General features: G+C 36.3%; 1 protein-coding gene across 4 annotated transcripts in view; it reads right to left on the bottom strand.

Annotated features, from left to right (window-relative positions):
* USP15 (ubiquitin specific peptidase 15) overlaps nt 1–26,360 on the bottom strand; it is a 61,463-nt gene extending 35,103 nt beyond the window's left edge. For all 4 annotated transcript variants that reach the window (XR_007780841.1, XM_009095047.4, XM_009095048.4 and 1 more), the window contains exons 1-6: nt 26,211–26,360; nt 15,260–15,387; nt 12,111–12,241; nt 9,318–9,444; nt 4,125–4,270; nt 1,530–1,591 (exon numbers count right to left, since the gene is read on the bottom strand). Coding sequence is in view for 3 of the 4 variants with exons in the window: in XM_009095047.4 (XP_009093295.1) it covers nt 1,530–1,591; nt 4,125–4,270; nt 9,318–9,444; nt 12,111–12,241; nt 15,260–15,387; nt 26,211–26,299 (683 nt within the window). In the remaining variant the exon portion in view is untranslated. The remainder of the gene's footprint in view (nt 1–1,529; nt 1,592–4,124; nt 4,271–9,317; nt 9,445–12,110; nt 12,242–15,259; nt 15,388–26,210) is intronic.
* Nucleotides 26,361–26,595: the final 235 nt, after the last annotated feature.

Genomic DNA, 26,595 nt, shown 5'->3' with positions numbered 1-26,595 from the left:
CCTGTCCTATTACCTGTCCTGGCTTTTTTGAAGCTGCTATTTGAATTCACTAAATTTTGCAAACTTTCCATTATTACAGTGTATTTGAATATCAAATTCCCAACTTTCTGATAGCTGCCAGATCTCAAAACCATACCTAATCTCACAGTAATACTATTCATCCTCAATTGCTGGTTTACTTACAGCATTCTCTGACACCAGCACTCTGAATTAGCATTTCACTTGTCCCCAGATCAGACATTTTTCAGGAGATAGTCTTTAATTTATATACTTCTCCTGAATGTTTTCAATAAAATGGAAAAGAAGTTTGGCAGAAGAAAAACAGATACCATCACCAGAATATCTTCCAACCAAAAACTTCCAAAATAATCCATGACATTGAGTTATGTAAGTTCTTTTAATTTTTCAAAGATGCATCTAAAATTTGACTAAGAATTTAAATTTCTACTAGATGTTTATTGAGGTCACAGATTAAACTTCAAGTTCTTAGCATCCCATTCTTTCTATTGCTACACATTCCTTAAAGCCTTGTGTTACAACATCTTGATAAGCAAGATTATACTGTTCATACTAATCTTAAATTGAACTCAGACTTTATCAAATAGCTTAATAGAAAATAGTGTTCCAAACATAACTGCTGGAGATAAAACACCAAAGATGAAGAAAAACTGTCCTTCAAATGATAAGCAATGATACTATAAAAATGCTTTAGAACAGTGACTTTTAACTACACACATACATAATCTCAAAAGGAATAAAGAGAACTTAAAAGAACTTAAACTTTTTAGTGAAAGATATGATCAAGAACCAGCCAACAAAGGCAAGAAACACAGTTAACTATTTGTAAGCCTGACATCATATTAATTAAATGGTTCCAACTGTTCTTCAAAATCAAGAGAAAATTACTTAGATACTGAAAATAACATTAAAAATAGTTAAATGAAGAAAAATACACAAGTCTTTCTATTCACCTGCCATTATCAAGGCGCTGTTTCATAAGAGCAGTAGGAAAAAGAGAAAACAAAACCAACATCATTCTGCATTAACTGATGACAGCCCAACGAAGAATAAAAGCCACATGACAGTAATGTAGGCTGCAATTCAAATAAACTTGTTGGGTAAATATTATGCTCTGGAGACAAAAGGAACAAGCTGTCCATGAAAATATTTACATGTAAGAAAAATACTGATAAAATCTGTGTTGACCTAACAGATACACTGTGCTTTGAGACAGAAATCTAAATAAAATATGCTGAGTTTTACAGCTTTCTACTATGGATTTTTTTTTCCATTTTCAAGGAGGATCATGTATGTCATTGTTTGAAATCAACAAAGTTAAGCAATGTATATGTAGGAATTCACCATTATTATGCTATGTTGCACAATGCATGACACAGCAAATATATTCAGGTGTACTTTCAATTAAATATCTGCAGGCTGATTTTCAAAACAAAATGCCACTTTTAAAAATTTTTTTTCATAAAGCAAAATAATATGCAAACTAATCACATGACAAATTCATAACTTACTTAGGAGTTGAAGGACCTCTTGGCCATGTTCCATCCTCATTCTTCTGTTCTATCACCAGGACCTACCACAAAAAGTGTAGTAAGAAAACTGAAATAAAGATATCAGTAGATTGCTTTCTGTTCCATCTTTTTAATGGATTTGCCGATATGTGATCAAGAAAAGACTGATATTTAAGTTAGTATTCACTGAGATTCAATAATATTCCATTACACTCTGTATTCCATCTATTACAATGCTCCTTCCTCTCAACTTTTTTCACCCACCATCTTAATTTGGGCAAGTCACTTAATAGCTCTATTCCTCTACAATCCATGGATGGTGAGCCACTTATCTCTCAAAGAGGTCAGAAGATGACCTGTAATGTTTAAGCAGCATCTGTGAATCTACAGAAATCACATGTCTATACAACAGCCCTGTTAAGGAAGGGATAATTCCTGAAGAAATTTTGCCTCACACAAATGGATAAAAGAAAAAAAACAAAAGGCCCAAACAAAACTATTTTCTGTCTCAATAGGCTTAAAACCACACCTATATGGTTACTCCTGTATATTTTAACAAAGCATTTATCTAATATTATTTTTTCAACAGGACAGCTGGCTAATGAAAATAATTTCATTCTATTTGTTATTGGTATGGAAAGGAGTACAGAACACTCAGTCCCAAACACAGGCATCAGGTGTCATTTGAAACTCCTTTGGGTATTTGAGATAGCTCCCCTATGCTGGCAGATATGACATAAGACCTACAAACAGCTCATGCATTTTTCTGGATTGACAGCTGAGAAATCTGGATCCTTTGAAATGGCAACTAGACTCCAATGCTTAAACTGAATCCAACTCCACACTTCCAATGCAACTAATTTTGCACAACAGTACACTGATCTTTCAGGTCACTGTTTAACTGCCATGCTGTGCCTGTATGCATCTACACCATGACATAAATTCAGGTAAGTACTAATGTTCAAAACCTTGTGCATAAGCCACTTGAAAATGTAATCACATTTTCAATCTGAACACACTTGAGCATGAGTTTGAAAACAAGCCTTCCATCATGACCAGCTTTCTATCAGGAACACAGTAATCTGCTATCCTTGGTCATTGATGCCAAAAGACTGATTCTGCCATACTTCCTTGACTTACTCAGAGCTTACTAAATAGAAAACAGATTTAGACCGAAGAGTTCAATGGAATCTCTAAAGGTGTGCTTCAGAAATCAACTGATAAATTCAAAGCATTACTTTACCTAATTGTGTACACTATTATAACTATTAGGTCTGACAGACAGTAATAGTCAGAATAACTAATATTAGATTAGGACACTCAGCAAGAAAAATAACCATGTGTGTGTCAGCAAGTGAAACTGACCAAACACATATGGCCTACCACGACATTTAGCATTTTCAGAAACCACGGTTAAACTCTGTTTTAAACAGCATTTGTTTTGCTCAAAGTACAGATGTCACCTGGAGATCTTGTCATGACTTTATTAGACCATGAATGCTTCATAGTTAATGTTTCACTGGGATAGGGATAATTTGCAAGTTATATCTTTAATGTGATTTTTTTATGGGAGATGTGGGCTCTTCCAGTAGGACTTCTGCACTGTTAAAATTACCTGTGTGAGGGTTTAAGAGCATGCAGCATGAAGCTACAGGACACAATAGCTCAAGCAGCAAGTTTAGTGCACTGATTACCTACCTGCCATGCCATTAAAAAAACTGAAACACAGCCTAATTACTGCAAGTAAGTAGGTAATAGTCAGATATTTCAAAGCAAAGGAAATACTTTAATATAATCTCGCCTAAAGTTACTGCCATCAGATTTCATCCATCTGCATTTGTAGCGTGACTGCATGAACTACAGCTGTTGATAAAACATTCAACTCTATTTGAAGACTAAAGAATCAGTGTAATAATCTAAAAAGTTGTTCAATCAATGCAATTGCACAATCTGTTTACATTTATATTTTGTAGTTTAACATTCAATGCTTTTTCTTTACATTCATCTGGAAAGGTAAAAAAGTTATTTCGTGAGGAATTCCTCTGAAAAGTGATGATTCTTTAGTGATTACATTGTCTCATGTTATAGCAGGTTTACAAACCTCTGTCTCTGTTGTTCTTACCAAAGTATTTTCATTTTTTGTAATTTTATTTGTGAAATCTAGACAGTGGAATCTGAGTAGAAGACATTATTCTTTTAGAATACCCAAAAAGTTCTTCAAATTTTGGGTTTCATTATAGGAACATATCCAAGGTCCTAGAAATAATTATTTACTTCAGATTTTATCAAATTCATGTCAGCAATTTCATAAAATTTAGTAAACATAAAATTTAAAATTTAGGCATATATTAAAAAATTTAATTCATCAGGAGAGTTAAAACCTCTCTTTCACCTCTCTTTTTAGTCTTTAATCCTGAAAATACACACAAAGACTACTTTAATTTCAACATATTTGTTCACAAAACCCTCTATCCCTAACATAATCTATTAGAAAGTGATTTTCATTTTAAAAAAGCAAAAATCATTGGCTACAACTACATTTTCATGAGTAAAAAGATAAATGTATTCAAGAAAAGAAATAATATTTCACTGTACCTGTCCCTGGTATAAACCAGCATCTTGTATGGTACTGTCTGGTTTATTCAAAGGTTCAAAAGTATTACTCATGTACTTGTTCCACAATCTGGTCTCTTTTTCACCTGGAATATTGAAGATTTTTCTTATCTCCTTTTCAATTGTGTCTGTTTTGTGAAGGAAAGAACACAAATTTAACATTTCAATACACAAACAGTATACGGTCAAATAAAGCATCAGAATTCATCTGCTCATATTCAAAATCTGAATGAAATTGTATAAATTACCATGCAACTACATCATTTTGTAGGACAAGCAGGAAGTTGCTAGTTAGCTTGCCTTTAAAATGGAAACAGAGGACTGAATCCCTTAGCAAGGCAGACCAAATAAAGAGAAGCTGATAAGTAACAGATGACAGGAGCCATCTACTAATTTCTGAGTGTGCTAATAGAAGAGTGTGGGGAGGTAGCAAATTATCAGAAGTGAGAGTGAGAGCAAAATCAAGTGCAGTAAGTCATTCTGTTCCCTAAATCAACCCTTTTTTGGTTTTAAGCTTCTACCCATATCCAAGTGCAATTAGCACTAACCACAGCATATAATATACATTTAAAGTTTAATTCACATGTCCACAGAAAAGACTGCTCTGTAAAACTGAAGCACATAAATTTATTCTAAAAGGAAGGTGAAAGATTCTATATCCCTGAAAGATTGAAAGAAGAAAGGTTTACCAGTTCCTACTCTACCGAACAGAAATATAACCAGTGTTCATAATTTTAAGGTAGCATAGCTTATCTACAACTGAAATTTAAGGGAAGTTTTTAATTAACAGTATTGTCCTTACACAAAAGTAGAGTTTACTAAAGAGTTGGGTTTTTAAACTAATATATACAGTGCTGTATCATAGCAAGCCCACTTAGCTGCTTTTTTTAAATGGTAGATTAACAAAGGCCCATGTATCATAACAGCTAACACAGAACACAAAACAGGAGCCAAAAAACATACACGTTATCCCTGATGATCACTGAAAGCACACTTATAAAAAATGGGTCCTGTAAGCTCTTTGAAAGACATTCCTCCAAAGTCTACGGTCAAAACACTAGTGTGTCAGCTTCTCTTGCTACCTTTTACTCAAGATTTTTTTCTCTTCCACTAGGTTAAACAGGAAAAGCCAAACTGACACCCAAAACTTAAAAGTACCTTGCAGAAGTCCAGACACTGGCTAGTAAAATGTATGACTATGGGCCGATATAATATTTGTAGATATTGTAGGCAACTGAATACAGCTTGTTTCTATACTAGTTATCAAACATTTTAGTCTGAAATTGTTAGACTGTTTTTGAAATTGTCATCTGTTTTTGTAACAGAGATGATATATAGGCAAGGTAGGTGATACCAACAAAGCACCAGACTGATTTGATTTGTTTGGTTTGAAAAAAAAAAATCATGTACTGTCGGAATCAGTTCTCAACCAATGAATTCAAATAATTATATCTGACCATAAGAATAAAACTAGTCAGCAACAATCCTGTAAAAAAGGTAGAAAATCTAGATTTTTCAATGGCTTTCACTAAAAAAATTACAAAATATAATTTTTCATTCTATTAATAATATGGCAATTAATTATCTGAGCATTGCAGGTTGTTTTCTTCACAAGCACTAAGCTAACATTTGTTAAGTTCCAGCTTTGCTAACAGAACTATTACAAGACAGGAAGAATGAATCCCATTGGATGACTATACATTATGTCCAAGACTCTGGGAAGAGCATGTTCCACTTGACTACTATGCCAATTCTGAGACTGTTAAAACGCGATTCTTTTATGTACTTCCATGAACATATAACCAATGCTCACTTTATAGTTCTTCCATCCCCACCAACTATTACTGGAGTGCTGGCTAATGAGGTAAAGTGGAAGTGCCTGCCCCAGCATAAATGCAAACTTGTCAAACAGATACCGTCTGAATCACATTGTGTATGGAGTTCTCCCCTACACTCTACGTACAATCATAGATTCATTCAAGTTGGAAACGACATTCAAGATGAGTCCAACCTTTCACCAAACACCAGCATATCAACTAATCACAGCACTAAGTGTCACACGCAGTCAGTTCTGAAACGCTTCCAGAGATGGTGACTCCAACACTTCCCTGAGGAGTTTTAGTTATATACATCCAATGTATGACATGATCAGTACTAGCATGATGTCTAAAAGGGACAGGAAGAGATTTAGAGATGCCTCTCACTCCATCAGCTGTATACCCACCATTCGAGACAGTTCAATTAGAGAGTTGAAAGTTACAGCTCCCATATAGATCATAACCTATACAAATCATACAGCTTATTCATAAAAACAACTGCATGCTTGAAGTACTATTTTGAAAGACTACCTGGAACAGTCTTGATGAGATGCTGAAAAAGTTCAGTGAATCCTAATACAAATACATCCTGGCTCCTAAAGCTAGTGCAATCACAAATGCTGGCTACAGGAAACTCTTGGATGTTAAGTCAATGTTAAGATGTCAGTCTGAAGTAGGGCACAGTAATCCCTCCTTCATAAAGAAGGAAAAGGCTAGTCACCAATTCCAGAATAAACAGTCCTCAAGGGTGGCAAGCATTACATTCTTGTGTTCTGCAGCAGATTAAAGGGAGAGATAAATCAATGCCATTTGCTATGACAATTTACTAGCTAAAGTCCATTAGATGCAGAGCCACTAGTATAATCTTCTGTGAAGTTCATCAACTCAGTTTCAGAATTGTTTCATGGCATTGTAGACACAATCTGACTCCTATTTGTCCATAACTGAGGCTACAGTCATTCTGACATTTTGTGTTTCACAGAACTCTTAAATATTAGGCTGATTACTTAGTTCTATCATACTTTCACGTGATTAAAATTCCTGAATGGATCATTAACTTGTTTTGACTTGGAAGTCCTGATGCTCTCTGGGATCAGCATCTCAGCTGGAAAGCTGCCTCAACTACATCTACGGTCTAACTCATTTTCCTTTTAGAATCCCCTCTCCCCCAAGAGTTAGTCCTCAAGTCACTATACAGTCTCCAAGGCAAGGGTCCTCAGTCACAGGAGGTTCCCAAGAAGGTCCACAGAACATGTCACCCATGACTAGTACCACTGCAAGGGAATGACTGGCATTATTAGGTCTGCCCTTGACTTCGTACTAATTTATCGACACAGCTCAGCTTAGCTTCTATTTGAGTGGAAAAGGAAAGGTATTTCAGGAATAACACATATCTGAAGACTGATAGGTGAGTATTTTATTATACTTAGGATATTTCTCTGGTTTTTTGAATTAAGGAAGTCTTGTACTTATTTTTTGAGTGCAGTAAATAATATAATCAATGATGGTGGATAGAAAAAATATAATTTATTGAAAAGACCATATTATCCTGTGTCTACTCCGTTTTGTGGGGCTTTACTGACTTTTTTGTACTACAAGCCTTCTGCAACTATAATAAAAATACATCCCTTACTGGAATATACAAGGAAGAGTGAAAAATAATCAAGATTCTCAAAGATCCCTCTTGCATATTATTTATTGATATATTAAGCATTTCTGCTGTGTACTTGATGAATTTCAGAACTACCCTAAATATACTTGAGGTAAGAAGCATGGGGGGAAAAAAATCACAATCTTAGTAATGGATAAGAGGGATCAGTTACTACTTAACTCTTAAACTGGGTTGAATTTTTCTAGTTCTTCTTCTAAGGTACAAACTTCTGGATGCCTTGGCTAGGATGGCTCTGCTTTGTACTCGGCACAAGAAGCTTCAGCTTCAGGAAGGGCATGTTTTTAAAGGCTTCCAGGAGTATATCATGGAAATTTCAGGACAGCAAACAAGGCCAGTGTCTGGAAAGGATTGCCAGTGAACTCTAACTGCTTCTCATTACCCTTTACAACAAATTATTAATAATTTTAATTTTCTTTGTTAAGAAAAAATTAATATACCCTCAAGTAACAGTCATTCCAAAATGGCCTGATTCTGATTACAGAAAGAAAATTCATCCATTACCTATAATTTCAAAGATACAATTAAATTCAGTAGAGCTGCTAAATAGCTTGCATTTGGTCCTAAGGGAAGGACAATGTTAAATTGCTTTTTCCAAGTTTCTGGTTTCCTCAGAAAATAACAAAGTATAAATTCCCAAGTTAAATCAGATCTCAAAAAGATAAATTAACAAAAAATCTTGTTTTGAGAAGAATTTTCAGAATTTTAAAGTTTTTATTCTGATACAAGAGGTGATTCTTTTTCTAACTTAAAATACTGAAATTTAACAACGTAAAATAACTACTGCTAAAGCAAGCAAAGAAGATTGCAATTCTAATCTGCAAAGAATTAAATCTCGTAAATATAAGTCACTACTCAATGTGAAGAGAAGCAAAAGCTAAAAAACATACACTGCTGTCAACAAATGTAAACAAAATGATGGCTGGACATACAGTGCCAAGGACATAAAGTACAATTTTGCATGAAGTAAAAAACTGCACAAATACAAACAATTGAAAAGACTCTTATCTCAGATACACATGCACTAATACACCAGAAGCAGTATCTTTGAAAATGTTCTGATTCTTATTTTCAAAGTCAAATATCTTATCAAAATACTGTTTCAAACAATGACAGAATGCTCAACGAGCAGTCAAAATAAATACAAATAAAGGTAACTTAAAGGTTACCTTTAAGTTTTAACAGAGGATTCAATTACTGTAAAAGATTGTGCCTCGTCTGCCACCTCACAACATGAAGAATACTGCCTTTGTAGGTCATCTTTAGGCATTAATTTATTAATTAAATTCTTTCTTGTGTTTTGTAATATATCGTTCTCTTCATATATATGATTAGAATGTTGTTTAATAAAACAGATAAAAAATACACTTCTTACACATCAAAAGCCAAGAAAAAGTATTTTGAAATCCAAAAAACATCATCACACTATTCACTTTCTTAAAAGCTCAAACCTAAAGTTAATACAGATTCTTAGATAATAAAACACACAATTATATGGTTACTGTTGCTAGAGTATTAAACCCCCTCAATATTCCAATTTGTTAACTTCTAACTTTGACCTAAACAAAACTACTCCCATTGTTTTTAATGGCCAAAATAGCCATCTATCACTTCATCTAGACATTTATTCAGAACTTGCTACCACATACAAGTACCAATCACATATTTTTAGAAAATAGTTGTGCATACCTATTGTATCAGCTTTACTAAATCTTCGTGTGACAACATTGTTCATATTTCCATTTTCACACAGTTTTAATTCTGTTAGATATACTTCTACTTTGCAGTGCTTTACAAACATACCCTGTTCAACGACCTGAAAAACAGAATGGGATCACATATCAGCCTGAGTATGTTTCCATATACACACGCTTCAAGATATTTTTGAGAACTCTTCAAGAAACTGAAGTTCATGTAATATAAGACACTTAATAAATGCAAAAAATGAGAACTAAAATTCTCCTTTACTTTTTAGAAATACAGTAAACTACTAAGTATTTTTCCCATGATGATGATTGCCTTACCTGTGTATAACACAATGACTTTCAAAATGTAAAAAGTGGAAATCACAAATATCCAACCTTGATCCAAACATATGCGACCAAAAGGTAAAAACACCCAAAAGGTACTTTTATTTCCAAATACATTCATTGCATATTACTTCCTCAGAACATCAAGAACTAGTTTTCACAGTTAAAGAGTACTTATCAAAAATATAATACAAACTAATAAAATCTGGCTATCACATTTTTAAACAAAACCGACAAATCTTCCACTTACATTCCAATAATCAATACATTCATTTGAAATTTTACCTACTCATTACAGTTGTTTATTCTATAATCATTTTTTAAACACAGATTACGGAAGAATTAAATATACCGGATTTATTTTTTAGTAAAAGTAAAATGTAGAAAATAATATTCAGGGTCACCTCTTAAATGTTTTTCCTTTTGATCTTCCAAAGTGTAACTGCATAGTCATGTAGACTGCTCCAAAAATAACCATCAGCCTGATATGTGATACATCTGACAAATACGGTTAAAATAAAGCCACCAGCTAATTGCTAGGAGAGATCTGCTATCTGCTGAACAAACATAACTTACATGTATGTGCCACAGGAAAAAAAAGAAGAAATTAGTGAATTATTTCATTTCTTGCCTTAGCTTTAGTGACTGTCAATCACGGCATTTAAACAAAAAGGCACCTTAATTTGAACAGCTTAATAGTTTTCAGCTACTAGAGTCAAAACAAAATAGTGGCAGTAAACAAAACTATGCAGTGTGCCTAACACATTTGTAAGAATAAAAACTGACACTCTAGTGGTAGTACACCCTATTACAAGAAGTTATAGCCTTATTTGATGTAGATCGAATACAAAATTCTATTAATTTAAAATTTGGATCCACATGTCAAAAACAGCTGATGTAACAAAGGGGATGAAATAAAGTATAATACCCCGTTTATGGAAAAAAAAAAAGCATCTCATAATGGCAGACAGGAAAAATAATGATGAATGACAAAAGCATCAGAAACAAAAATGCTGAACTGGAACATGCTTCTCAGAGGATAACTGCTGTTCATACTGGCAGAAAATAACAAAGCTATGCCAGTTTACCTGGCCACTCATTATACTCCATGGATTTTTCCAGTTAGCTACTTCTAAGTGGAATGGAAGGTACTCTGATTTCACTGCTCTCTCCTTCCATTTTCCTTCCAAACTGAAAAAATTACAGACTTTTTACTTAACCACGAGATGGAAGAGTATGCAGTTTACTGAAATCCATCCTCAGAAGAAATAATACCAAGTTGATAACAGATATATCTTTAAAGAACAAGAGTTATTTTAATGGATTTCAGCTCTAACAGAACTAGACAAAATGACAGACCTTTCAGGGATGCCTCTTTAAAACAAAACCAAAAACTACCAAACAACTATTTTATCATATTAGACAAAATATTATAAAACCCTTTTACAAACTTCTCTAACTGACCAAATTAATTTTGAAGACCCAGAACTTCTTCTACAGTTCTATCTACCGTTTATTTCAAGCGTAGACTTCAAGTAAGCAGCCAGCATGCACACAGTTAGACTATACTTATGTCATAAGAAGGAAACAAAAGTTGTATTACACCAGACATCGTAAAATTAAATTTTAAGCCTAATATTTTTTCAGAAATTGAGAAATACTTAAAATAAAGATCCCTGTAACTGAAAAAAATTCACCCCAGTAGCCAATATAAAAAGGATAAAAATACCAAAATATATTTTAAAAACTAAGTAATTCAGTTCAGTGAGGATGCAACAGTAATCACTATTTTGAAAATCTTAAGAAATAACACAAACAAAAAAAGATTGTGTGATCCATAAACTGGTGAAATGTCCTCTCACATTTAATAATAAGGGTGTTATGAGCTTGGAGCAAACAAAAAAAATTTAAAGATGTTAATTTTTCAGTATCTCACATTGATGGAGGGCCACACTATCCACCGTACTATGGCCTACTACTTGCACTGAGGTACGCTTTTTGCTTAAAGAAATAACTCCCTTAGCAAGCTGAGCAGAGTGTTTATCAGAAAGAAATTACCAGTTACTCCACCAATGTTAACATTATTAGCGCTAGACTTTTCCCTAACATAGTCAATACAATTTTAGAGGTATTTACCTAATTACAAAATCATTTGCATTAATACCCATACAAGATTCTAAAGCAAATTCTTCTTGAGGTATTTATTAAGAGAACTTGCTTCCAGAAAAAGAAAGTATTATGTCCTTTGCATCCCAATGCCTCAATATTACACATTTAAGCTTCAAAAATTTGAATAAAAATTACATATCAATAAACAACTACAGCAGGAGTTCTTTATATGATTATCATAGGCCAGGACTTAAAAGTCTGCTAATAAATTCCTGTGCAACTCCTGCATATTTGCAGGAGTACATCTGAATCACACTAATCCCAGCAGTTAGTTAAAGAGTACCTTGCGTGCAATTGGCTCTTGACCTTCCATCAGTGTGTACCAGCTCACTAGCCTATTCCAGCCTTCAGTTGGCAAAAGGATGTAGTCCAGCTCATCAATGAGATGTTCCTTGAGAGACTGAGAATCACCATCTATAAGAGAAAGATTATTTTCACTTGAACACTGTAATTCTGTACTTGAGTTTTTAATGTAACGTTTTTCACATAAACAGCAGACAAAATATTCTGAGTTACAATAACGTTACCAGTATTATGGTGTTCAAAGCAGGTGTTCTGAAACCATGTAGGCAAACTACCCAGTTTATGCTTAGCACACCTATTAGAGGTGGTATTCTTTACTGTATGAGTGACAACTTTATATTCCCATACAATTATAAGCACCTAGTTTGTTACCGTAACACCATTCTAGCTTTCAGAGAAACCAATTCATTTCTCCCACTCACTTCACACATATTCCCACATCATGGATACTTCCATAGCTGAAACTGAGAATGAGTAGTTAACTGAGGATACAAGACAAAGTTTGATATAATTCACCCAAAGTCAGACTAGGAAAGTAGCATAGTACAACCTCCTATTTCAAGGATTCTACGTGCTCTGTTAACAGCCACTACAAAATTCTTTGCAGACAAGGGGAGATCCTGCATTTGAGTGAAGCACAACTTGGAATCTCTTAAGACAAGAAGCATGCTTTTAGTTTTCATTCAATCTTATTACTAGCAGCCATCTTTTAGGTCTAAGAGGTGATTCCAGATGTGAGCCACTGTGAGCTTCAAACATTTAGGGCAGCTGTCTTTCTGTCTGGAATCATCACATTGTAGCTGGGAGCAGTGATGGGAGAAATCCACAAGCACTTCTTCAGGTCTACGTTAATTCTTCACAAGATTCACACGGTATTTCTGCACTTATATGGTGAGAAGGTGTAATTTGGATTCTATTATCTCCTTATAAAAAGATCAACCTTTCTTCTAGTACAATTTTTTTAGAACCATCAAACAGAGACCCTGATTCTGACAAGTCCCTCACATACAACACTGTGTTCTATGATGAACAATCGGCTACTCTAAATACCTACTTCCCCGTGCCCGCTTTGACGATGTATCTCTTCTTTTCAACATGACACGTGCATTACATCATATTTGATCTTTTTTGCACATGTTGAGATTAACTGAAATCTCTACCTGTTACTTTTCATTGCTCTCACTTCATCCAAATGTTCTGTAAACAAGGGAGAAGCATTTAAGTAATATAAGCACAACATACTGCTTCAGTTTCCTGGAATCAGTCTTTCGTGAATTCAATTACAGTTTTTCTTATCACTGCATTACACTGCAGAATATCTGAGAAAGCATGCCCATTTTAGATGATTTTATTCTTTATATCAGATGCACATTTTTGAGGAGAGCAGCATGACAGCAATGAGAGCATACTATGTGCCAAAGACAAGATTTAAATCCAAGCATTTTCAGGGTCAGTTTATGCTACACAGAAAACCAGGTATAGACGATTGTTGCTTTGCAGTGGGTGAAAGATAAAGCTATTATTTGCTGGGTATTAATGCCCTTAATTTTAAAACTACCTTTACACAGGAACAGTAGATGTTGCAGGGTAACTGGATGCATGGAATCACTGCCAATGTGAAGCCATAGTTTAGAACCATGAATGAGCAAAACGTTAGTTCACAACCCCAATGTTGTTTATTTTGAAAGGGCACTGGTAGTGTCAAAACAACAAAATACAGGTTTTCAGAAGCTTTTAGGAAAATGGCGAGCATGATTTCTAATTTGGACCGCTAACCCTAAATTAGACTTCATAACAACAGTAATTTTAAGCTGAACAGGTATGTAGACTAAGTTATAAATGGTACAGATGAACTAACAGTGTTTGGCACAACTAGAAATCACCTGCTTTTGAAGGAGAAGACACAAAACAGAGAACAAACTGATGCTACCACACTGAGGATAAAAAAGATATTGCTACATCTGATGTCAGCTGAGATGTATCACCTGAACATTCCTGCCTCAGGGCAAGATTTACTACAAGAACGTACAAAACATCTAAATCCTCACATTTCAGAAAACAAAACATAACACTCACCTGGAGCAAAAACACTTTAAAGTTTCTGGATGGAAGAGAACATATAGATGTATATGACAATACAGCACCTTCTACAAAGGCACTGGTCAGTGTAAGACATACTCATTCACACTGACAATTAGTAGAATATGGTACAACAAGTTTTATGAAAGGCGCAATCATCTGTAACATTCAATTTATAAAATAATGAGATACTAATTACAGAAGTTTTGAATTAAGAAAGCCAAGAGCTCATCATAAATCCTGTGAAGTTGGCAAAACTGGTATTACTCTATGTGTCAATAAAACAAGCAGTATTATTACATTACCTGTAACTGCAAAGAAGAAAACCAACTACCTGCTCAATTTTGTATTTGCTAGATTAAATGTTAACATCTTTAATGGATATTAAATACAGAATTTGATGTGAAGATTAAAATATGTGGAAAAGTATTTTGAGACCTGTGTTCACAAATTTGGCTACAGTTCAGCAGAAGTCAGTCAAATCTGAGTAATCACAGCAGTGACAGAGTTCAACATCCTTACAAGGCCATAAAGAAAACAGGAAATCATTCCTCTATCATTTCACACAACTTAAGTCACTGAACTGAGTAACAGCACTTCTTCAATTGTTCCAGAATGAAAGTAAGGGTTTAGGGCTTATTTACAGAAGTAAGTTTTAGAGTTCAACTCCAAAATCTTATTTTAAATTAACCAATTTGGTTAAGCTACCAAAAAAAAGGGAAATCATAACGAATTCAAGCCACCTTTTTGTCAACTTGACTAATTTTCAGTTCTCAAAACAGCTTAAAATCTCACCATAAACCACAAATTTCTACATTATTACATATTTAGTTACCATTACAAAGAAGTTCCAATAATTGTATTTATAAAATTGTGATTTATTAGGGAAATCAATTCCACTTCCCGTGTCATGGTCAGAAAAGAAACCAAAATTTTTCCTTTTATGTTATGCTGGGGTTCATTTACACCGCCAACTTCAAAAGATGAACTACCTGTGACAATTTCATGCTTAATGTACTATAGGCTTATTTCACAGTGAGAGGCAGTTACCTTTGAGAAGTCCAGAGTTATCAATAGGACCAGGGTAAACATTCTGATCTCCCATCTGGTATTTGTCCCAGCTGTCAAAACCAACATATTTTTTCCACTGTTTGAACCAGCGACTATCCACTAGATACCTTAAAAGGAAGAAGACATACATATTAATTACTGGCATTCTACTACTTCCTACCTCATTCATGATAAAGCACCAGCATTCATCAGGCTTGGAAATGACAATGCTTTTCTCTCTGTTCTGCTAACTATTATCAGCATCTGCTACCAGTGAGAACTTTAACTGGGGTCAATTAAAGATCACACTAACAGTGCCAGGAACAGTTTTGCAAGACTCCAAAAACCCGTATCAGAGGCTGAAAAATGACAAGTTGAAAAAAAACCACTTCCCTTTTTAGCATGAACGATTGTCACCTATAATTCCTGTTCTTGATTTTCAAATTCAGGAGATTCAAGTTAAATATCTATAATTAGACAGCCCTTTAAAAAAGTAAGAGAGAACTTTCAGTAAAGAATTGTCTGCTGATGGAGTTTTATTTAGAACATTCAAGTGCAACTTAAAAAAACTTCAGGACTCTGCCTTGTCAAGAACCAGAAAGTATGTTTTCTTCCTCTGAGTTAACATCAACACAAACAGCAAATGGTCTGCTTTTGACAGAGGACTAGATGTTCCTCCTACAAATAAGAACCAACATCACACTTCATATAAAGAGATTATATCTCAAATCTCAGCTCTACAGTATTTTTATCCAGATTAAACTGTTGTCACAATCTGGCTTCTACAAAGTCCAGTGATACCTACATTTTATACTTCTTTGTCCAGAACTTCTTTAAGATCAAGATACCAAATTTTATCAGTGATGCTCAGATTTGTATTTATTTTTTAGGATACCATATGCATTATTTCCCCTTCCTAGAAGTAGTCATAATCTGCTGCCTTGTCTGTTCCAAATCTTTTGCTACTATGGTAGGACGAAACCGAATTGGAGTAATCTGACATGCCCTTGCCTTTATACATTAAGTTTTCATTCTCATGAACGTACTTAAGGCCAACAGCATTCTCCCCTTTCTCTTCTGCTGTGCCATCCAGCTCTATTCCATAAGAGCTGTAACTGTGTGTGGTTATGAATGCAGACACCACCAAACCTTCTAGCCTTGTCCCATTGGCCTCTACTTTCTTGACCCAAATTTGACTGAACTATGTCTTAAGAAGCAAAGATATAATTTTACACAGAAGAGAAACTATCATACAGGCAAACTGCCTTTAATTAATGCTTAAAAAATTACTGCTCCTGGAGAATCATTTTACTTTTCAAATGTTTTGTGTTAAATGTCTTATCACACCCCAGTAACAGAGTGATTAATATAAATTTTTGATACTAAAATTTAACAGTGTGAGAAAGCTTGGGGTCCACTGTTCTAGATTTTAAATATTCAACATTATCTATTTCAACACTTCATCAGCTTTCTTCTTCCATATCCAAAATAATTTAGCCATCAACCAAAATTTGCTGTGCAGTATCTCTTTAGGGTCCTTCTTCACAGAGATGTTGTAACATTGCTGTTTCCTAACACGAAGTGCAAAGAATCTTTCATCATTTCCCTTCACGTTTAGGAATTTTGCATTTAGCAATCTTTTCAGGCTCAAATAAGAGCTTAATAGTTCTTGTACAAAGAAAGCTGAAAGGACACTTATAAATCACGCAAATATGTAAGTATGATAAGGACTAAATAGCACAGTCAAGTTCCTTTACCACAAAGCAGAGGTAACATGCATTACATGGAAAAGTTTAGTAAATTTATTTTGCCAAGAAAAAAAAGTTTGCACGTAGATATTTCGAAAAATGCTTGCAGACATGATAGATGTGGATTCTTACAGCAAATTACTGGCTATAGGCATGTGCGTGCATGTTACATGTGTATCTACATTTTATACACATTAGGTGCTTTAATGAACCTTCTGCTAAATTTGCTTCAAAAGAAATGTGGTACAGGTAAGAAAAGCTATTTTGAGTTACTCTTGAACACAGTCACAGTAGCTGTAATCTCTTCTATCCTGGTTTAAGAATCTTGGTTTTAGCACTCTGAATTAAAAAAACCAAAACCATAAACTGTTCCCCTTCTCTCACCCCACAAAAAGCAGAGATTATAGGCTGAGAAAATAACAATTTACTGGAAACAGAAATGAGATAAGAAAAAGAAACAGTAACAGCAACAACATTAATAACAGAATTGTAAAAAGAGGGTGATTTACACACAAAATGCTCATCCTGGGGGACAATGAAGACAATGAACAGTGGTGGATGGGCTTCCCCCTCCTACCACGCCTTTTCTCATCCTGAAGCCACACCTCTTTTCTCCCAAGCAGGAGGCCTTGACTCCCACCCCTGGGAGAGGTAGAGCATAATAACCTGGACATGCCCAAGGCTGGGCTCCAGGCTCCATTCCCTCACAGTGGAAAAATTAACAGTATCCTGGCCAAAACCAGAACACCTCATTAAAAAACTTGCTCTTAATCAAGACATGAGATACTGCTTTTCCAGTAAAATTAGGGAAACCAGAAATTTACATTTAAATGCCATACACTATCCTCATTTTATGCAAGAAGGATATGCCACACTAAAGATTATGCCGGGGAAGGGGAAAAAATAAGGAGCACAATTACACCATGCTCAGTTTAAGGCAAATTAATCAACCTGCTAAAGCACTTCTGTAGCTAAAATCCAGACTTCTTAGCATTAATGGGAAAAGTAATAATCAGAGATTTATAATTTACAGCTTTTGACTCCAAAAATGCATTCAATATAGCATTCTCATCAAGATCAACAAGACTACTCATCTTCACAAGAGAAGGCAAACCATTGGAAATCTTGTCATCAGCGTTAAAATATCCATGACACAATCAACCACCTGAAAACTAAGTATTACCTATGAGGGACTTCTAGTTATTTAAGAGGAAGCTCAAGTAATCAGAACTCCATCTGCTAAATCCTCATTTGTTAAATGATATTTGATCCCTTTTAAAAGAAAAAATATTAAAATTTGGGGTATGCACTTGGACCAGATACACTACCCTGTAATGTGTGTTGTCCCAGATGCAAAAATAGAATACCATGCATTACTAAAATACAGACCAAAATATATGTATATTAAGCTTGGTACAATGTTTTGCCTTTATTTTTGTTGCTATTACCTAATGCAGGAAGGAGTTCCAAACGAGTCTAATGCTACAGTTGTTTTTTTGAACTGTGGACCTGACCAAGAAGGCTACTCCAGAACTCCCCATCAATATAGCCTATCTGTTTTTTAGAATTATGATTAAGAAATGTTTGCTATCTGATGGAATCAAGATTTCAGGAAACACAAATTTTGCTCTTTGGCATGTCATCAGTTTAGCTAGTGAGCAGGATAACCAACCCATCTTCTGAGGTAAAAGATATCTGGAGGATTTGAATAAAGATTGAAGTCAGGAACAGTCTCAAATTTCTAGATATTCTGCTTTGGGAGGCAAACCTTAAAAACTAAGACAATTGCGCAGCCAAATGAACTGGTTACCTCTAAAAGAGCAGATACCTGACACTTAGAGGTATTTCAAATAAATCAGTAATTGTTTGAAGAAAATAGTACAACCAAGTCACTTAGAGTCAACTGGTCGATAACACAGAACACTGGAATAGACCCAAACCTTTACCTAAAAGTAAGCAAAAACATGCGCATACCATCTGCCAAAAATTACAATCAAATATTGAATTTTCGGTATTAACAATACTGGAAGTATATGTACAGGTTATTTAGCTTTAGGAGTTTTTTCTTGGTTGTATTATATATACTCAAAATTTTCTTTGTGCAAGTAGAATCAATAACTACAGAACATGTGAATATGTTCTCAGTTCAAGTCTGGCCTGCTTCATTATGCAGTACTTACTTCTGAGTAGAGCTCCAGATTGCTTTATAAGATATATCTGCTCTCTTCTATAAAATGTTTCTTGCCTGTCTGAAGTGGATTATCATATACAAGAGACAATTTATACTCTAGAGTCCTCTGGAATGCCAGATAGTGGAATAAAGCATGAGGAAAAGGAGTGAAGCTGCAACAGGGAAAGTTCATACTCCACATCATGAAAAACCTGAGAGGGTGGCTGGTCACTGGAACAGGCTCCCTAGGGAAGTGGTCACAACACCAAGCTGGTCAGTTCAAGGATCACCTGGAAGACACTCTGAGCCATATGGTTTAGCTTTAGGCAGTCCTGCAAAGAGCAGGAAGTTGGATTTAAAGTCCCTTATGGGTCCCCTTCAATTTGGGATATTTGGCCTTGGCCAGTGGTCAGTCCATCTGGAGCTGGCTGGCACTGGCTCTGTAAGACACCTGGGAAGCTTCTGGCAGCTTCTCCTAAAAGTCTCCCCCCCATAGCAACCCTGCTACCAACATTTACCATGCAAATCCAATAAAACTGGGTCACCCAATTAAATTTACCAGAAAAGACCATATCCTTATGTATGACCAAATGATCAACTGTAGACTCAAGGCAGCCCAAAATACTTACAGCCTTTGCACATTAACTTACAAGTACAAAAATCTGAAGCTATTACAACACTTGAAATAAACTTTTATTTCTTAAATAAAAACTCAACAAATAATAAAAATCAATTTTAAGTTTATGGAAGTTTTAAAATTTCACAGCTGCATTACTACATGGACATTGCTCACTGAACAAAAGAAAGTACTACCAGGAAACGTACTAACTCATTTCTAAAAGTCTGCCATGGTTTGAAACTTCTAATGTAATTCAAGTTCACCTGTGATTTACTGCATATTTTGACTTAATAAACCTTATTAACATAATAGAAACATCACACAAGTACAACAGCATTCATTCTTTACCTCAACATCCAAGCTTATAGAAAAATATCTGAGCAGTATGACTAAGATCTCGGTATTTCCCACTGCTGTCAAAAGCTTCTGAATTCTTAGGACCATTACATACAGACAGAATTAAAAAACATGTAACCTAGATTTATTTATATTGACTGATACTTCAGCTTTTTGAATTCAAATTCAAACCAGAAAACTTTGATATGCAATAAAGACATTTCACAGAGAGACACTCATTTTGCACTGTGTACTGCTGGGACATCATACCTTCTAAACAGAAGCTATTTCACTTTTAACAGTAAAACTGTGCAAATTGTCCAGAGAGACAGGTGAGGATTTTTTTTTTTACTCTGCTCACTGTGCATGAGTACAGATTAAGCAATACAGAGGACAAAGTGGAACAACTACTTTGCAGAAAGCAAATTAGGACTCCTGCTTAAAGGCACAGCATCTGATTTTTGTTCTTGCAACAACTGCAACTATAAAAACAAGAATATAAGACAGAATTTGTACCTGTCTTTCTACTTTGATTAAGGTGACAAAAATTGCTTGACCAAATACACTCAAGAGATGCCTTCAAATTCAATTTTCTTTCAAAATTAATAAGTTCTTCAAGTTCAAAATGGTGATAATTATTCTACTCTATCACACAAACCATACCATCCTTTTATTCAAAATATAGGTAAATCCACAAGAAAAAAGTGCAGTCATCAAAGACAAAAACTGTATAGTTTACCTCCAATTTTTAAGAAATCTGTCCAAGTATTCCAGATTCCTCTTCAGAAATAAGTAATTAGCTCAACAAAATGCACCAAGATTTCAAATCAGCGAATCAAATTCTCACTACAGCTCACGATATGCTCCACTGCCATCATGTGCTACAGTAGTCTAAGCCGCGCATTCTTCATCCGTAGGCGAAGAGGCTTCCTTAACCAAGAGGCCAACCAAAACGTACGATTCAGCCAAAATTAGTGGAGCGCAATTTTATGTTAAAATTTCAGTGTGAATATTTTATTAAGAACCATACAAGTGTTTTGTATACCCTTAGAAATTTTCCATTTAAGTAAAGACTTTTCATTAAAAAATAATCTAACAAATCAATTTTCAGGCAAAAGCCTGGAACAAACATGATTTTAACATGCTTTCGCCTCACCTAATCAATTAACAGAAGAAAAATACATCTACTCATCTCCACTCTAAGTATTGTCCAGAAAAAATAAAATCCTTGTAAACTACTGGTCACATGCAGCATCACTCCTAATGCAGTGAGAGAAACCTAACACCAAACTTCAACCACAAAGTTTAAAAGTCAAAATCAGCAACTTAAATCTCATTAGAAAATAAAAACCCATCCAACTCCTAATCTATCTTGGAACACTAACATAGTGTTCCTTGTTTCTCATTTTATGAAGTTATCAAAATAATTTAGAATATAATTCAAAATATTATTGAAGTACAGGTCCATAACATCTCATCATGCCCTCAGTGAAATCAAGTAAAATCTTCCATTAACATTCAATCTAGGTTCTGCTCATGTACAACGCAATGATGGATGATGAAATGTGGAAAATACTGAGAGGACAGTACTGAGAAAAAGGTACATGGCCTGACTCTCAGGGATGTCCTGTGCAGGGCTGAGTTGGACTTGATGATCTTTGTGGGTCCATTCAAACTCAGCACACTCTTTGAAGTCCACAGTGTAAAACACTATTAAAGCTAAGCACTTCAGCATCAAGGCTATCATCAATGATGGGCACAGGATTATTAAGCATGGCTACAGATATAGCCCTGTTCATCAAGATTCCTGAGTTTTCACTGCAGCCAGAATTAAAATGCTTTTATGTTTGGTGGAGAAATTCACTTCTGGAGGAAAAAAAATCGCTTAAGGTTGAACTCATCATATCTACTGATCACTCACTGGGAAGGATTTTTACCCCTCTTCATTTTTACTTACTCTCTTCCGTGACCAAGTATTACAACTGGAAAGGCAATGAAATGCCCACAGGTTAAGAAAATTATATTTTTTTTCACCATCCAAGAAATGTACTGCATGGATAACAACAGTACTCTACTTAGACTCAGCAGAACTTCAGAAGTTATGTGTATCAGACACATCTGAAAACTAAAAATACTATAATTCCATGGTTTTACTAATTTGCAAGTCTTAAAAAAACCAAGAAGAGATTAAGAATCTATCTCATCACTCTTGTGAAGTGATGACTGACACCAAAATTCGTTGGCTAACAGGGCTGAAAATCAACCTCTTCCTTCTGGCCTAAACCTGACTAGCTTCAGTTTACAGAGTGTCTTAAATCTTTATCTGCTTGTCTAAAAATCCTTATCATAGAAGACATCTTCCTCTTACGTAATTATTTCACGACTCAAAATTCTAGCAAAACAGACAAAGGTTCTCCAATCTCTTCTCTGAAAGACAGGGCTTCTGCTTTCCTTATTAGATTTTGAGATGTCTGAACTCATTCCAAATGAACACTTTCTGTCACATGTGCACACCAGAACTGGAAGTAGAATGGTTTCACTAATATATTCTGTATACAGTACAGATTTGTACTGCTACTAAGTATTCCCTATTCAATCATCTAATGATTGCATTTGTTCCCTTACCCACTAAATAAACTCCGTGTGATAGTTTTTGTCCACTGTAACTGCCTAATTCTTATCCAAGTAACTTCTGTATTCTCATTAGCTCACAAATTATGGCAAGCAATAGATGACAGGACAGTAGGGAAACTCTGGAAGGCAGACAGAGAAAAAGTGGTAAAACGGATTGCTGAGCTGTTAGCTATTTTTAAGTCACTATTATGCACTTTAAATAAAACATTCATTGGCAGGTGATACCTAAGGTGAGAAATGTGGTTAGATACCCTAGACCATGGAGGGAAAACATGTGCAGGAGTGTAAAAGCGTTTGTAATGTCATATTCGAGCTACTATGACAACATTTCTGACTAAGCCACAAAAGAACACAAACTACAGGGAAGTAAGGGCCAGAAGGTGGTTTTAAAGGTAAAACCAAGAAATCACACTTTAACATGGGGAAGAAATTACAAAGAAATCACAGACAAACTGATGGTCTTCCGCTCTATGACAAAACTTTCACTACTGAAAACAGTACTTCCGCGATACAGTAAAAACAGAAAAACTTGGCAAGGTTCTCAAGAATATCACTGCAGCTACAAAGACACCAAATGACATCAAGACCAGTTGGTCACACAAATTATACTGCACCTAAAAATCTGAAGAACATCAACAGCTCTTCAATTTGAGAGTAGAAGACACTGAGTGAGTTCAGATTTGCCTGCAGCTGTAACAACCAATAATTTTTGTCATTCTAAATGAGGGGGTAAAATCTCCTCATAAAATAAATTCTCCTCACTTGTCTAGCACCAGTAGAATTTCAAAATACTGAGATGTAATTCTATCAGATGCTAAAACTGTGAGACATACAATGAAATGCAGCATTTTTTCTTTTCCTAAAGAGAAAAGAACCACAGAACCTGAAGATCCTTTGGACAATACTGCAAGTAAAACTTATATTAATTCAAGTTCTGTGGAACATAAGTGTAGTTTTTATACTGACTTTACTAACAAATGTAAACAACATTACTCAAAAGAACTGATAAACAAAGGAAGTTCATTCTTGGAAAAATCTAATTTTTAACATATGTTTGGAAAAACAGGATAAATGGAGAGATGAAAGAATCCTCAATCTCTGAGTTTAATAATTTATTAACTGGCCATAAAGAATGCAAAAAAGACCACTGGGACAAACTAGCCCAAAATCTTGTCCCTGCAGCTGAAGCAGTTAGAAGACACTAACCTTGTTTGTCCACTGAAGCAATACAGCTTCATGCATACTATTCCCAAACTACCCTCAAAAACATCTAATGGAACAAACTCTACAGCTTCCTAAACCACCTGTTCAACCGGTTTCCAGTTCTAGCAATTATTCTTCCAATACCTAACTCTAAAAATATTGCATTTCAAGTCAATGTTATTTGTTTCTCTCTGCAGTGTACATGAAGAACTAATGAAGAAATTTATCAGCCACTTCATAGATGCTGCTAAGATTTGCCTCTCTTTGCCCTATTCTTCAGTTGCTTTTTGAGAAAACCCCCAAAGCTTTATACGTTCCATATGTAGCTTATCGATCTCTCCATCCTAAATTCTGAAGAGCATGTAAAAGACTTTCGACGTACATGCCAGTATTTTTAAAAAGACTGCATTTGAGTGTTTTAAAGCTCAAACAGAACAGGCTGATGTGGCCCTCCTGAAATTTTTTTCAGCCATATTTACTAGTGAATCAATGCAATTTTGAATCATGGCTTACAGCACCTTAAGCATTGTTTACTTAGTGATGTCCCAAAAGATCAAAAAGCCATTTACAAAATACCTCTACAAAAGCATTTGGACTAAACGTACCGTTTAATTTGTGAAGATAGCTGCACAGTCAAAATATAAATCCTATGAATGCACAAGCATACACCTTTATGTAGCTCGATTTAACAGTTCACAAGTAAAACTTAATGGGACTTTGCTGTAGCTTATTCAGTTTTAAAACACTTGACTTATATCAGTGTCAATCACAGCTAGATATATTTTCACAGAACATTTAGAAGCCTTTCCCACATAACTGATTCTTCTGTATTAAAATATCGAACGTACTAAAAAAAGTAAACAGCACAGTAAACTTACTGTTTCGGTCATGCTGTCAACTAGTCATAAAAGTACTATCACTTTGAACAATATTAACTGCTTGAAACATTGTTTTAGTAACCCGGAATTACCCAACACCATAAAAAAAAAATCGTGAAAGACATCAAGCCTGAGCACGCCTTTACTACTGCTGGTCATTTTCAACACTACCATGTGAATTCATTTCCTTTTTCTAGTTTCTTACACTTTTCCAGTTTCAAGAGCAGTCTGTTTGTATGGCAAAACCGAACATATACTCAGCAGTATTTGAATAATGCATCAGAATGTATGCTTCTGACACATGCTGCAGTATCAACACTGTTAAATATAGTCTTTTATAGAACTGGAACAGTGAGTGATGACAGCTGAAATGAGGTGGGCTAGTTCTACTTCTGTGTATTCATAGTTAATTTTCAGTAAGTTAATGCTTCAGCCTTTGTCTTTGGGTGACAGTTTCACACAGGAAGAGATGAAGAGGTTGAGTAGTGGAAAAAGTGCCTGTTCCTTATTTTCTCCCCTCCTAAAAAAAGGTCCCATTTCCTAGCCTCACCGAACTACAACTATAAAAGCTCAATTACCAAATACATGCCAAAAAGAGGTGCTTATTTAACCGTGGAATTTTATTCTGTTGACAATTTGTATGACATACTACAGAATATTTTACGACTAACCAGAAAAAACATATTTTTCAAGTGTTCATCTTTGAAAAGGTATCATAAAGGTCCGTTCACACTTTCAGGGACTCTTTCTTAGGAAACGAACACGTTTACAGTCAGAATAAAATTTAAGCTCAAGGCTTGTCACAGCCACGGACGAGTATCAGGGCACCTAGGCCAGAGTACAGATACCATTTCTGATAACGTGAAGGTGACGCCGGGGCCATTTCAGCCTGGATAATGGAAGAAACGCCTGCTAGCAGAGCTCTTCTCCCCCACCTCAAGACTCGTCGCGCAGCCAAAACAAGTCCCGTGCGGGCCCCGGGCCCGCCATCCGGGGCTGCCACCCGGCAGCGCGCCCCAGCAGCCGCGCCGCTCCCTCCCTGCCCTCCCCTCAGGGCGCTGACCTCGGTGCCTCCCCGCAGCCCGGGCCCGGCCGAGGCCCCGCCGCACCCAGGCGGCCGCTCCCCGCCTGGCAGGAGCTGCGGGAACCGAGCGGCGGGAAGCGCGTGGTACAGCACTGCCTCCCTGCCCTTGTCACCCGCCTCCACTTTCGCGGCAGCGGGAGAGACGTCGAGCCGCCCCCGGGAGCGGGTGGGGGGGGGGGGCGAGGGGAAGGAGGTCGGTCCCTCCGGCAGCCAAGCGGCCCTGGGAGCGGAGGACGCCGCCCGCACCGGTCCGCCCGAGCCCCCCCGCTCCTTCCTCACCAGGTGTCGCCCTTGCGGAGGGCGGTTTTGAGCAGCGCCGCGACGTCCGTGCGCTGGGTCTCCAGATCCGCCGCGCCTCCCTCCGCCATCTTCTCCGCCCGGCAGCGGCAGCAGGGGCAGGAGCGCGCCGCGCTGCATGCTGGGAGTGACGCCTGCAGGGGGCGGCCGCGGCCCCGCCCTTCCCAGAAGCCGCGGGGCGGGGGCCGGAGCGGGCCCGGGCGGGGCAGCGCCCCCTTGCGGCCGGGAGGTCTTGTCTGCCGTCCGGTCCTCGGTCCCGTTCCTCCCCCAGCCGGGGGGACGGGCCGGCGGCATTTCCCCTGCCTTGATTGGAGCGCCTGCGAAATTAGAGCCCTCGCTGCCCGATGGGTGGTTTGGATCACCATAA

The sequence above is a fragment of the Serinus canaria genome, chromosome 1A (assembly GCF_022539315.1).
Source record: "Serinus canaria isolate serCan28SL12 chromosome 1A, serCan2020, whole genome shotgun sequence".
NCBI lineage: Eukaryota > Metazoa > Chordata > Aves > Passeriformes > Fringillidae > Serinus > Serinus canaria.
This window is presented reverse-complemented; position numbering and strand designations above follow the sequence as displayed.